General features: G+C 39.1%; 1 protein-coding gene across 3 annotated transcripts in view; it reads right to left on the bottom strand.

The window, feature by feature from the left end:
• Positions 1-14,045, bottom strand: part of LOC117291853 (TPR and ankyrin repeat-containing protein 1-like) — a 51,083-nt gene that overhangs the window by 8,571 nt on the left and 28,467 nt on the right. For all 3 annotated transcript variants that reach the window (XM_033773784.1, XM_033773787.1, XM_033773785.1), the window contains 13 exons: positions 13,233-13,547; positions 12,115-12,249; positions 11,056-11,490; positions 10,167-10,490; positions 9,261-9,391; positions 6,778-6,970; positions 5,743-5,907; positions 4,240-4,439; positions 3,806-3,943; positions 3,244-3,408; positions 1,729-1,900; positions 896-1,015; positions 420-622 (listed from right to left, as the gene is read on the bottom strand). In XM_033773784.1, coding sequence (XP_033629675.1) covers positions 420-622; positions 896-1,015; positions 1,729-1,900; positions 3,244-3,408; positions 3,806-3,943; positions 4,240-4,439; positions 5,743-5,907; positions 6,778-6,970; positions 9,261-9,391; positions 10,167-10,490; positions 11,056-11,490; positions 12,115-12,249; positions 13,233-13,547 — 2,696 coding nt within the window. The remainder of the gene's footprint in view (positions 1-419; positions 623-895; positions 1,016-1,728; positions 1,901-3,243; positions 3,409-3,805; positions 3,944-4,239; positions 4,440-5,742; positions 5,908-6,777; positions 6,971-9,260; positions 9,392-10,166; positions 10,491-11,055; positions 11,491-12,114; positions 12,250-13,232; positions 13,548-14,045) is intronic.

The following is a 14,045-nucleotide window of genomic DNA, read 5'->3' as shown; positions in this document are numbered from 1 at the left end:
GCATGCTTTGAAGAAGTTCACATATTCTTTGAGGAAGTTGGCACGCTTAGAAAAAGTTGACATATTCTTGGGAAGTTGGCATGCTTTGAAGAAGTTCACATATTCTTGGGAAGTTGGCATGCTTCGAGAAAGTCTGATAAGGACAAGTCCCAGTAAAACCGAGACATAGATTAAACTTTAAAATTGTTGTTACCATTGCTAGTGATTAACTATTATAACTTTACAAATTAAATTCTACACAAAGTTTACATCTTTTTTATGTCAAAAAATCATGCCTCGTGCCAAAGGCTTTGTGTAAGAACGGTAAACCATCACACTACATGTAGTTAAAGCAATAAACATCTGCCTAATAAAATGCCTCAAATCACATTATAAAATTAGGATATCAATGAAAACCAAAAATATTTGTCTAAACATACCTCTCCAAGCTTCTCCAAGAGCTTGGCCAGGAGTCCAAACTCCTTGGCATTGTACAGACAGTTGACTGCCATCTTATGGCTGTCACATTGCAGAAAGAGGGTAGCAGACACCAAGAACTCCTCTCGCATCTTGTGGGGGACTTCACGCAGGCGTTCGGCTTCGATGGCTTGGTGGTGTGCCCGTGCAAGAAACTCTTTCTTTTCTGCTCATGGACAGAAAGAGGGATTCGGTTACTCAACTTAGAAAGTTTGATAAAAATTCAAAATTTGTGGAACGAAACGAAAACACTTTCTTTGATAGAATTATCCCAAAGACTTGTTGTCCCATTCCCATGCACAATGTAAACCTTCCTATGATGACTAATGAATGGCAGAAAAACGATCGAACTTTCACTTTGAGTTTTCTTTGGCACATTATTTGCTTTACGCCGTTTCTTTGGTAAATTTGGTAAACAGCGAATTGACAAAACACTTGCCATCATTAGCGCGCTGGTAGCACTTGGCAGCAACGAGCCATAGCTTGTTCTTAAGGAAGTAGTCTCCTCGCTTGATCCACTCCGCGTTCGTTGACTGCTCAACAAACATGGCGTCCAACTCTACAAATGGTAATAATGACAATAAAAATAGTAGTAAATCAGCATCAATATAGCTCCTTATGCATTACAGATAATAATAAATAATAATTATAATAGTAAAAATTGATATAGCGCAAAATCAATCGAAAACAATGCTCAATGGCACTTACAGAGAAACATTTTAAAACAAAATCCCTGTAGAAAAACACAAAGTCATTATTAGAATTAACTATAAGGTATGAAAATAAGTTTAAAATCAGCAAAAAATTACAAGCGAAAAATTACAAGCAATTATTAGATACTGTATACACAATATACAGTAGAATATTGATCCCTCTGTGTATTTCAAAACAGTTAAAAAAAAACAAAGATACAATAAAGACAACAGACCAGCTTTATACAAATATTAAAAATATAAAACACTTTCAACGACTAGGAAAAACACAGGACTTCAAAATATGCAGGCCCCCAGCCGCATAAGTTAAAAAACATGGCAATAGTTATAAATACAAGGCAATCTTATAAAATACATGACACAATAATATACCAAATGACCAGAAAAAGTTACAAAGCAAGAAATTCAATATATGAGTCGATTTAAAACTACTTGACATCAAAATTAGCATTTTACATGAAACTAAGTAAATAAACACATCAGTAATGACTTAAAACAAAAGATAAGCTGTATACAACTTAAAACAAATATTATATCATTTTTTATTCTTACAACTTACCACTGACGCCCGCTTTGTTCACAATCTCAGGCTGAATCACTTTAACCAATGACAAGCACCGAAAATACTCAAACATGGGTTTTCTTTTGACTTCGTCTTCGTCAAAGATCCAAACATTGACTCTCGCCCTCGTAATGGCCGTGTATAAATACTTCAGCTCAGAGTTCAGTACCTGTGAGAGAAGAATCACAAAATCAGGAAACTGTTCGTGATGAAGAATTTGTTCTTCTTGATGTTAAGTTTGTCAGTAAGAGGATGGGGAAGCATTATTTATGATGTTCGAAAAAAAGAACACGAAATATGGAAAGCTAGACAAATTATTATTTATTGAAGAATTACTGTGGAGAATCATTAACACAAAATAACTTGCTTTTCTTTCAAAATGTTTTCTACGATTACACAGTTTACAGACATAGTATTCAGATAAAGTATGGGAGATCTTGCACAGATTTTTTTGTTTTACAATTTTGAATTTTAAACTCAGTAGTACAATTTGACTCGTATCAATAAATAACTCTGTGAGAATACAATTTTATGATTTTGCTGAGACACAGTAATTTTCGTAGTTTTATGACAAGTAAAATGACAGCAGTGAAATACAAGCAAATGTGAATATCATAATAAAACATACGTGTATCAGAAAAAAAGTAAAATAAAGCAGTCATAAAAACATCACATAACAACATCAAGTACAAACTAAAATATAAATCTTCAAAATTTGATCAACAAAGTACCCGATAGTTACGTTTTGATGTCTTCTTACACCTAAAGGCAATAGAAACCTCTAAACAAGCAGAACAAAATATAAATCTAGAAGTAAAATTGCCTGAAAATGCAATAAATTTTGAAGACAAAATAATAACAATGGACACTTTGAAAGCGCTGGTATCTGCCGCAAGTGGCACTCATGGCATTGCTCTGCAAAAAAGATCCCTAGAAAAAAGTAGCATTACATACTGCATGTATAAAATACAGTTTTATTACAGAAAGATTTTTTTTCTCTGTAAATTCAATCATATCGAAGACAAAACAATAATAATGGACACTTTGAAAATACGGGTATCTGCCGCAAGTGCCACTCATGGCACTGCTCTGCAAAATAACAACCAAGAACAAAAAAGGAGGTACATAGCATCACACAAGTAGAAAATATAGTTAACAAATGCTTCTTTATACAGATAGAATTTTAAACTGTTCTTGAAGTGAATTTGACAGTTTCACAGTTTCAGGTAGGAAGCTCCAAAAGCGATTCTAAAAGAAAATAATGCATTGAAAAAAACCCTGCATTGTTAAGGTATTAGAAACACCTTATAATTGTCTGGGTTGAATTTGGGAGGGCGGGGTCAAGATAAATATATTGCTTGTCTGGGTGGAACCTCAGAGGACGGGTTCCAGATGAACAAATGCATCAGTATAACGTTAAAAATGCCCTTCTGTTCATCTGGGAAAAATTTCAGAGGGCGGCGGGGTCAAGTTGAAAATAATGCATTGATAAGAAGTTAGAAACAAACAGACCTTATGATCGTCCGGGTTGAACTTTAGAGGGCGTGGTCGAGAGGATGAGCTAAGATTATCCAGATCAATAGTCCGCAAGGCTTCAGACGGCTCATCTGTCAGGTTCTGATGATCTGCAATCAGGTCGTTCAGGTACTCGGTGATCACTCGCCATTCTTTGTCCGCCTGTTTGAAAAGAATTGATCATGTAAAGTCATCATTGTTTTGTTTGCGTTTAGAAAAGCAAGATTTACCATTTTTTTCCAAGTTATTTTCTCAACAATAAAGCCTGGTTCATACTTCCTGCGAATGCGAATGCGATACACTTTAAATACACTTTGAGAAGAGAAAATCATCTCCCATTACCAATATTTCATTGGTTTTGCCGAGTTTCAAAATGATTTTCATTTCAGCAGCTTTTAGACAACAGTTTACTGTGTTAATTTTGATGACAACTATTTTACTGTTTTAAGTTTAACACGGCCCAACGAGATAGCAGTTGTAAAACTGATTAGGCTACCCATGCTAAATAAATTAATAAATAAAACAATTCAACACGATTGCTCCCCCACTGTCGTCTTACCGGGGAATCTTTGAAGAAGTTGTAGAGCAGAACATCGTCAAACTCTAATCCCTTAGCTTCAAAGATGGTCATGACTAACCCTACTTGTAGTTCAGCTGGTAACTTCTCAATTGCATCCTCGTTAGCAACCAAGATCACCTGATGAAAGAAGATTTTAAGAAAATTGGTGAGAAGTGCAACAACTTTCAATAGAATCATGTCACTTTGAACTATGTGGCTATGGAAAAATTAAAAACATAACATAACAATTAAAATTTATAAGGCGCTATTCCATCTAGATCATAGCGCATTAGAAACAAATTAACTTGGAAACAGGTGAGTCTTAAGGACTTTACCAAGTAAGTTTTTATTGACATTAACTTTAAGAGTCATTACAAAACAAATACAGATCAGAAATTGAGTCCTGAGACAGCGAGGAGGGTTTCTCATCTAACCTGATGGGCACCAAACTCTATTTCTGATGTTTTCCTCTTGTTTCCGCACAGCAACATTGCTAGATCACTGAAGCTGCAGGATTCCAGCAGGACTGGGGAGGGTCCGTTAAACAGTCCCTGGTCCCGCTCCAATCGATCGAAGGAATTAGGGAAGAAGTGGGTCATGAGATCAACGATACTGGAGGCCAGGTTTAGGATTCCTAAGGAGAAAACAATAACAATGGTTCCGTATTAATTTTGGTTTTACCATTTACCTTTCCAAGTTCTGTGGGGAAAAAAAAAACACCAGTTCTCTATTTTTTTGCTCGAGTGTGATTCGAACCCAAGACTAAACTTAAAAACACACCGGTTCTGTTTTTTTTTCCTCAAATTTTTGAACAAATTTTCAAAGAGCATTGTATAACGGAAAAGTGTTTTATTGGTCATATTTGTGTTTGTATGAATATACAGAATACTTCTACCACTACTTCTAATTTGTTACTCGGCCCAATCCATAAGTCAGGATATAAAGGGCCAATTATAAAGTGTCTTTCCAAAGAGATAAATGTTCCGGACCCAATAATTTGAATTCTGTGGGCTAGACAGCTTTGCCATACAAACGATTTATTGAAGTATAAATGAGATTGGGTTTTAGACGTTTGTGAAAAGCCCTCATATTTTACAATAATGTGCAACACTCTCACGTGGTCCACTGGTCAACTTCTAGATTGAAAACACTCAAGGACCATCAAAATATTATCAAAGTGGCACAGTGGCACGGCTGGCTAGATCCAGTGTTGAAAAGGTTTCCCTGTCTAAATGGACAACTTTAGCATCGGCATAATAATAATAGTATACAAATATTGACTGCTTCGAGTGCTATGGTTAAAACTATGACTCCCGAGGTGATCCCCGGAGCGTTCTTATTTCCCGAGGCGAAGCCGAGGGAAAATAGAACGCTCCGGGGATCACCACGGCCGTCGTCTAGCGAAACTAAGACATGTCATGTGACGCGCTCTAAACCAATGAGCAGGCAGAATACTTGCAAGGGGTGTTATAATACTAACTACAACATTTATAGAGCCCTTAATACGAGGGTTTCTAAATGCCATAACTAGACTAATCAGATAGACAAAACAAATGGGTTTAGTAATGATTTGAAAGTATTTAATGAAGGTGCCACTTAAATGTGGGCGGGTAGCTTGTTCGAAAGTGTTGGATCTGTGACCGAAAAAGCAAGCTCCTATATCGAGTATCATGGTGCGAAGTCCCAGGGGTAGCTGGAAAAGAGCGGAGGAAGAAGAGCCAAGGCGTCTGGTAGCTGATGATAGTGAAGATGAACGAGGGGCTAAGAGATCTTGGAGATATATTACTGGTGCCAAATTGTAGACACTTTTATACATAATAAAATAATTTTGAAACAGATACGTTGGTGAATTGGAAGCCAATGAAGAGAGCGAATGGTGGGTGTTATGTGCTTATGGGTGATTTTTTCGTACAGGTAACCATAACAGTTCCTCTTACCAGCATGTGACCGGTAGTTGTGAGTGAGCTGGTAAACTCTCTTCGGAACAGACACTGCCGAGTGTTTCCCGAGGGCCTTGACCGATTTGCTGGCGTAGTGAAAGAGGGATTTCAGATCATCAAATCGGAAGGAAACCCCACGCATGATGCTCTGAGCAGTGTCTCCTATGGTAAAAAAAGAGAGAATAATTGAAAATCTATAATGGGTTATTTTAAGTTGAAGTTGACACAAGTTCAATTCAACGCAGCTTTTGTTTCAATCATTGTCAATATGATAGACAAGTAAAGAAGAAACTCTAATAAAAGGAAGTAAAGATAAAAAGTGACTTTCAAATTATAAGAAAACCAAATTATGAAACAACCCAATATGGCGGCACATACATTAGAGGCTTGCAAACAAGATACAACAATCATCAGACTGAAACATATGAACAAAGAAACAAGAATGCCCCAAACAAACAAAACCAGGACACACACACAAAGACCCACACATTTGTAATACGTGTAAATTTACGGCGTTAACTCAAGTCATGCGACTTGGACTCAAGTTGGACTCAGTTTTAGATGTGGGGGGGGGGGGGGAACCCCAGAGAATTATTCCAGGGAAAACCCACGCAGTCAAGATACGGACTGAAAACCTAATCCACTTAGTGCCCCCCAGCGGGATTCAAACCGGGTCCTACAGGTGGAAGGCGGGGACAGATACCACAATGCCAAGCCTTTTTGCTTTAAAAAAGGAACATACAAAATACATCACATGAAACATTAAAAACCATAAAAAAAATCACACCCCAGTAGTATGTATGTCGATTATTTTCACAGGACTCATCGGTGTATTGGTCAACACATAATTTGATAACCTCCCTGTCATAACTCTTATTTTCACAGGACTCATCGGTGTATTGGTCAACACATAATTTGATAACCTCCCTGTCATAACTCTTATTCGATCCCTTTTGTTGGAGTCTTTGGTTCCAACTAGAAAACACCACACACACACAAATGAGAACTAGGAGGGAGCGGTTCTACACATACCCGTCAGAAACAGTGCATTGGGGTCATGTGAGCATCGAATGAACAGCGATAACTCGGCTTGAGTGAAGTCCTGAGTCTCATCCACGTAGATTTCATGGATGACCCAGTCCATGGTCTTGATGTCTCGTAGACGGCTGTAAAGATGAAACACCAGGTCACCTTCATCAAAGTAGCTCTTCTGGTTCTTCTCATGCTACATGAAAACAATAGAATAGAAACCTTTTGTATTTTTGCAAAAAAATAGTTAATGGCCTGCAGCCGATTTCATGAAACGCTAGGATTAATCCTATCTTGAGAAAGGACGAGTAACCCGTCCTACTTTAGGATGGGTCCAATGCGTCCTACGTCTATGGATACGGAACTTAAGTTGTCCTAAAAAGTCCTAAGATTAATCCTAAGTTAGGAATAGTTTGGTAAAATCGACGGCTGATGTTTTAACCCGAGAAGAGTCTCTCTCAACATGCTCAAGGCTAAATGACAACACTACAAACATGAGCAGTAGGCCTGGGCGAATAATTTGAATATCCGATTACTTTGTTTTAATAGCGCCCTCTAGCGGCGGGAAAAAATATTTGAATATCCGGTTAATTTCGGATATTTCACTATTCGCCCAGTTCTAATGAGCAGGTATTTTATAAGCGTAACATAACCAGTAAAGTGGAAATACATTCATAGATATAGAGAGAGAGTCACAAAGCACACAGCAACCTTTTTTTATTTTTGATACAATATACAACTAAATTGGACACAAGGATACAACTTTCTTTGTGTGCAGCATACTCTCTTTAACAGTGGTCCGACGGCCAAATAGCTAGTTGCAACACCTGAGGACCAGTCAAAAACCTCTCCAGGTTGTCCTGCAGACTAGTTCAGTGTTTATAAGCATCCCTATTTAACATGTAATATAACATATTAAGAGTGAAAAGCTGGTGGCCAGTTGAAACGAAAGTCCAATGATTGGCTGGCAAAACCTTTTAAGCTATAAAAGCACTCCAAAGCACTATGATGCCATCAGTTTTGTTCAGATTACCCTACTGTCAGACAACCACTTCGCCCCTCTCGCAATTATTGCATCAACATGCCAGACGGTGACTGTACTATATATTCCGACATACCTATGTTCCGACAAACCTATTGCGAAAACCCCCTCGAAGTTTACATACTAGGGTTAATGTTTGGTTAATATTAAGATTAAGGTTATGGTTATGGTTATGGTTATGGTTATGGTTATGGTTAGGAAACGGAAAACGCACTACATGTAGGTATGTCAGAACATTGGGGTGTCGGAGCATAGGTTTGTAACTTGCCAGTAGTACCAGCAGTCAGTACACAGAGTAATCGTAAAGCTTGGAGATGTTCATGCACGTACGTTAGTTAAATTTGACACACATTGGCCAAGATCTGGGTACTGAACTTCCTTGGGCTTTTCATCTTGCTCTAAGAGGAAGTAAACCACCCATTTTGCATAAAAGTACAATAAGCTTGGGCGGTTCCTTCGGTTACCCGGTTCTACCCGGTTCCAAATTGAAAACCGGACCGGCGGTTCCACTCTTCTGTGGAACTGGGTACCCGCTTTTGTCGGTTCCGATTTTAAAAGACCGAGTCCCAACTATAAAAGGCTCTGTGGAGCCAATCCTGCGTCGAACCGGCTATAGAAATTGAGGCTTGATGTTGAAAGCGGTGACCGCAGATACAGTGTGCAAAGGCTTCAAGCCGACATGAGTATCAACTATCACGTGTGGCTGCATACACAGTGCACAGCCCCCCTAATGCATAGGCATCTATACATGTATATCTCATGCATATACATGTACATGTACAAAGTCCAAATAGACAGCACGTTGTGATTGGCTGCCGATATATCCATATTCATAAAAGCTTGCCCCATGCACAAAACACACATTACTGTATGCATGTACAGGCATGTACACTTGTATGTACAGAGACGACACACTGCATGCACTACGGACCTACTGCACTACGGACATACTGCACTACGGACGTACTGCTACACAACGGACGTACTGCTACACAACGGACGTACTGCCGGCCTAATCAGAGACTTGCTTAAATGCAGGGAGAATAGGTGCTCGGTGGCACGATGTCTGATCATGGAGGAATTAATTATTCATCCATGGTCTGATTGACTTGGGGTGGGTATTCTGGTATTTTCGTTAAAAATAGATCGGCTCCAATTGTGTGTGTGTGTGAGCTCGGGACCGATGTCTGATTAACTTGGTTATTTTCAGTTATAATAGATCGACTCAATTGTGTTTGTGTGAGCTCGGGACGGGCGGCTTATGTTTTATATTGAATTGGAACCGGGTATGTCTCAGAACCGAGCTTTTTTTCGGAACCGGAACCGAGCCCCAAATTTCTGGAACCGCCCAAGCTTAAAGTACAACTCTGTATGAAGACAATTTTATTTGTGAACTATTTCCTTACAAAGTTAATTAAAAATAAATAAAAATATCCAAACGAACCTCGTATTTCTTGAAGAGCAGGTATATCTCCTCTCGGTCAGCAGTGAAGTTTGGCGCCCTCTTGCGACCGAGATCCTTGTAGCTCTCCAGCGATAGATGACCTGTGTCAGTGTGTAGAGCTTCAACTGAACCTGCAAGTACAGAACAAAACAACTTATTAAAGGGAAGGTTTACGCTTAGTAATCACTCTTAAAATTAATGCCAATAAAAACTTTTGGTTAGAAGCCTACAGCAGTTTTCGATAGTATAAAGCATTTTGAGAAACATTTCACTTTGCAACAAAAATGCGATTATATATAAAGATATCAGTTTTATGCCCCAAAATTTTAATGTGAGAAGTGTTATTGTCACTTCCGCTTCACAGAATATGTTTTCCAGCAAGACATATTCATTATAAGTTTTCAGTGATATCTCAAAAATTTGCTTAAAGGCAGTGGACACTATTGGTGACTGTCAAAGACTAGCCTTTACAGTTGGTGTATCTTAACATATGCATAAAATAACTAACCTGTGAAAATTTGAGCTCAATCGCCCATCGAATTTGCAAGATAATGATAAAAGAAAAAAAACACCCTTGTCACACAAAGTTGTGTGCGTTTAGATGGTTGATTTCGAGACCTCAAGTTCTAAATCCGAGGTCTCGAAATCAAATTCGTGGAAAATTACTTCTTTCTCAAAAACTATGGCACTTCAGAGGGAGCCGTTCCTCACGATGTTTTACACCATCAACCTCTCCCCATTACTCTTCACCAAGAAAGGTTTTATGCTAATAATTATTTTGAGTAGTTACCAATAGTGTCCACTGCCTTTAAGCAGATCCAAATTTTGTGGCTAGTAAGTCTACATGTACTTCAATCAAGTGCGCTTTTTTTTAAAAGAAGGCGTGAACTTTTTCTCAACCCCTACCTTTGATGAAAGAAGCGATTTCCATCCAAATCAGCGTGGGATGATAAGACAACTTCTTCTTGTTGATCTTAGGCCACATCTCGTAGGCAAACACCTCGTAGGTGACTTCTCGTCTGGGGTCGTACTTTGCCCTCCGATCCCCGCCTCCTTGGTTGTCATGACGACCACCCTGGGCAGCGGCCCCGATGTTGTGAATGTCACTGTCATCGTCATCGTCTGGGGTACCCTCTTTCGAAGGGTCGTCCTCCTGAGTTCTTTCTGGGTCCTCCTCGTTTTCAAAGTCCTCATCGTCCAGGAGGGGTATAAAGGTCAACGGCCCATCCTCTGCAAGATAACAAAAACAGAATGGCATCACATCTAAGAATTCTAGATTTGGCATTATGGACCGAAGGAAGAAAACAACAGCTTTTAAGGAGTCTTGTCAAAAGTAATTCAAGGTCAAATTTTTGTCTAACTGTAGTAGAGACATGTTTTGGGGGATTTTTGGTTATTCATAATCAAAATTGTACAACAAAATTGTCAGGGTTTGCCTAAAAAAATATTGACTAGAGCTGGATTTGAACCAACGACCTCTGGATTAACTTGCCAGCGCTCTACCAACTAAGCTATCTAGCCCTATGTTTGCGGTCTCCTCATTTTGTCAGTATTTGTTCAGTCAATTCATTTGATTAACATCACAGTTTGAGGCAAACAGGCTAAATTGGATGTGATTTACAATCAGTAATTAGCATTTAGGCCTAATAGTAAAACCAGTAAGAAATATTAGTGTTAAAAATTGTTTACAAAAACACACATTGAGTACAGGACTGGATGTGGAATACAAACAAAAAGAACTACTAAATACCGTCTAGATGTACATTTATTTGACTTTCTGACCATGACATCTCACCTTCTCCCCACCCTCTGATCTTTCTCTTCATCGATCCATCAGCAGCCCGTGGGAAATAAGGGCGTGGCAGCGATGCGTCAAGGAGCAGCATAAACTGACGCGAGCTCAGGAACAACGGGTACCGAGCCTGAGGAGCGTCCTGGAACCGTTGAGGGATCGGGGTATCCTGAAGGCGTTGGGGCTCCGTCGCGCACTCGCAGGCGTGGGTCATGTCGCAGAAGTTGCGTTGGACTTCACTGCACAGCACAGCGTTCTTTGTGATGAAGATTTGATGGAGATGATCCATCGTGGTCGGGACTGCTTCGTCGTTGTTGTCTGCGTTGTCGTCTGCTGATTGGGCGCCCTCAATGCAAGTAGTCTTGGCATCGAGGCGCCCTCTGGTCTCATTACGAACATCGTCAGCTTTAGCGTCTCCCTCTGCTGACACATCCTCATCTTAAATGAAAAAAAAGTTATCAGATAGCTTTATCCTTTTACTCCATCAATGCCCAGTTTTTTAAAGTTTTTTTTGTTTTTAATTTAAAAGAAAATCTCTTAATACTGACCAAAGAAAGTGCATCTCGCTGGTTTGTTGTCTTAGTACATCCCAAATCAAAAGTATTTCTTTACAGAGTGACAGGTTATAAAGTAAAGGGTGTCTTTTCCTGGGGGTTGCCATTGTTTCAAAGTGTGATTATAAACAAGCAGACCCATGGCGGAATCGATCGTAGCTGAAAAAAGATTACATTAGAAAAGCTCAGAAACGATGTTCCCTCTTGCAAGAACCCAAGGTTGTACATGTTTGAAATTGTATAATAAGTTCGGGTAATAATGCCCTCTCGAACATGTAGATTATGGGACGTACATGTTCGATTGATGGCACTTTTTAGAACATAAAGTATATTGTATATGTACGATATTGCCATTTTTGGAATACACAAATTAGACGGTACATGTAAACCTTGGCACTAAAATGAGTTAAAAACAAACAACTATAAAATATAAACCTCAAATATCTTCCACACGTCTTATCTTCTGTATTAACAAGACATTTGTGACAAAGACCAAAACATGTCTTACCAGCATCCTCTTGTGTCTTATCTTGATGAACAAACGCTATGTCTCTTGGCAGCCACGGCTCACCAATCTCCGACGCCCTCTGCCAATACTTGAAGAACTTTGTCCACATTCTGTACAAGCAACAGGTTGTCTTTCCTATATTAAACAAAAGAAATCCAAACAAGTTTTTTTTTGCAATCATGTTATGACAGAGCGGGAAGATAAACTTAACTTTAATTGTTTAAAGGCAGTGGACACTATTATATTTACTCTTATTACTCTTAACAATTGTAAGCATAAAAGCTTTCTTGGTGACGAGTAATGGGGAGAGGTTGATAGTATAAAACTTTGTGAGAAACGGCTCCCTCTGAAGTGACATAGTTTTTCAAGAAAAGTAATTTTTCACGAATTGGATTTTGAGACATCAGATTTAGAATTTGAGGTCTCAAAATCAAGCATCTGTTAGCACACAACTTCGCGTGACAAGGATGCTTTTTTTCCCATTATCTCGCAACTTTGACAACCAATTCAGCTCAAATTTTCACAGGTTTGTTATTTTATGCATATGTTGAGATACACCAAGTGAGAAGACTGGTCTTTGGCAATTACCAATAGTGTCCACTGTCTTTAAAGGCACTGGACATCTTTGGTAATTGTCATAGATCAATATTCTCACTTGGTGTATCCCAACATATGCATAAAATAACAAATCTATGAAAAAGTTGGCTCAAATGGTCATCGAAGTTGCAAGAGAACAATGAGAGAAAAGGCACCCTTGTTGCACAAATTTGTGTCCTTTCAGATGACTGAGCAGATTCAAAAATTTCAATGCGAAATTACCTTTTTCTCAAAAACTACGTTATTTCAGAGGGAGTCATTTCTCACCATATTTTATACGATCAACAGCTTTCCTTTAATCGTTACCAAGTAAGGTTTTATGCTAATATATATTTTGAGTAATTACCGACCATGTCCAGTGCCTTTAAAAACTAAAACAGTAATTTTTACCGCAAACAAACTGAGGAGTTTCATTAAAAATAAATATTCTTTTCAATCAACTTTTAAAACAAAAAAAGCTAACTACTTTTATGAAACACAAAGAAGAGACATTGATTATTAACTTGTTCTTTATTCTTCACCTGTTCCACTTCTGCCGAGCAATAAGAGAGACGAGGGCGGTTTCATCTGCAGATTGATGATCGAATGCTCGAGTTCCGTCACACGGAACGGGAAATCCACCTTCACGTTACTGTCATTCAGCACGGCATTTACGAGTGTGGAGGTTACGGAGTAGAACTTCATGATGTGGTACTCGTTCTCTCTTGAGCTGGCGGGAGGGAAGAATGGTTGAGGGGGCTTCTTGGTATCGTCCTGGAAGGATCGCCCTTTCCGCTCTGGGGAGCTTCCGGTGATCTCCCTGAACAACGTTGGTAACCGTTGCTGAGTTGTACCCCCTTAGGACAAAACAAAACATAGTCTTAGAGCCTTGTCACACGAGGCAACATTTAGAGGCAACTTGGAGGCAACCAATTGCAGTGCATGCTACAGGACCACTCCGATAGCATACAAGTATTACAGCGTCTTACGATAACAAAATATGTGAAAAATCAACTGTGAGTGCTTCTCTTCTTTGAGATTGGCTGGAACTGGTTGCCTGTTAACTACCTGTAAATGGCCTGCGACACGACCCATCAAATATTGACTCAATACAAGCAGTGCATTGTATAATACATTTATTCTGCTACTACTATTAATAAATCTGGGTCATGACGCTTGTGCCCTTGAGCAAGACACAAAACCAAAAGCAATTTATGCTTGGTAAAGAGTTGGGAAGGTAGTGTATTCTGCTCTACCAGCCATGCTCCTAGTGGATGATACCCATGCCTACATCCTTACATACTGTAAAGCACTCCCCCTGTTTCAGCCCCAGAAGTAGGTGGCAACCTGCCCCT

This window comes from Asterias rubens, chromosome 6 (assembly GCF_902459465.1).
Source record: "Asterias rubens chromosome 6, eAstRub1.3, whole genome shotgun sequence".
Classification (NCBI taxonomy): Eukaryota; Metazoa; Echinodermata; class Asteroidea; order Forcipulatida; family Asteriidae; genus Asterias; species Asterias rubens.
Note: the sequence above shows the minus strand (reverse complement) of the source record. Positions and strands in the feature narration are given on the sequence as shown.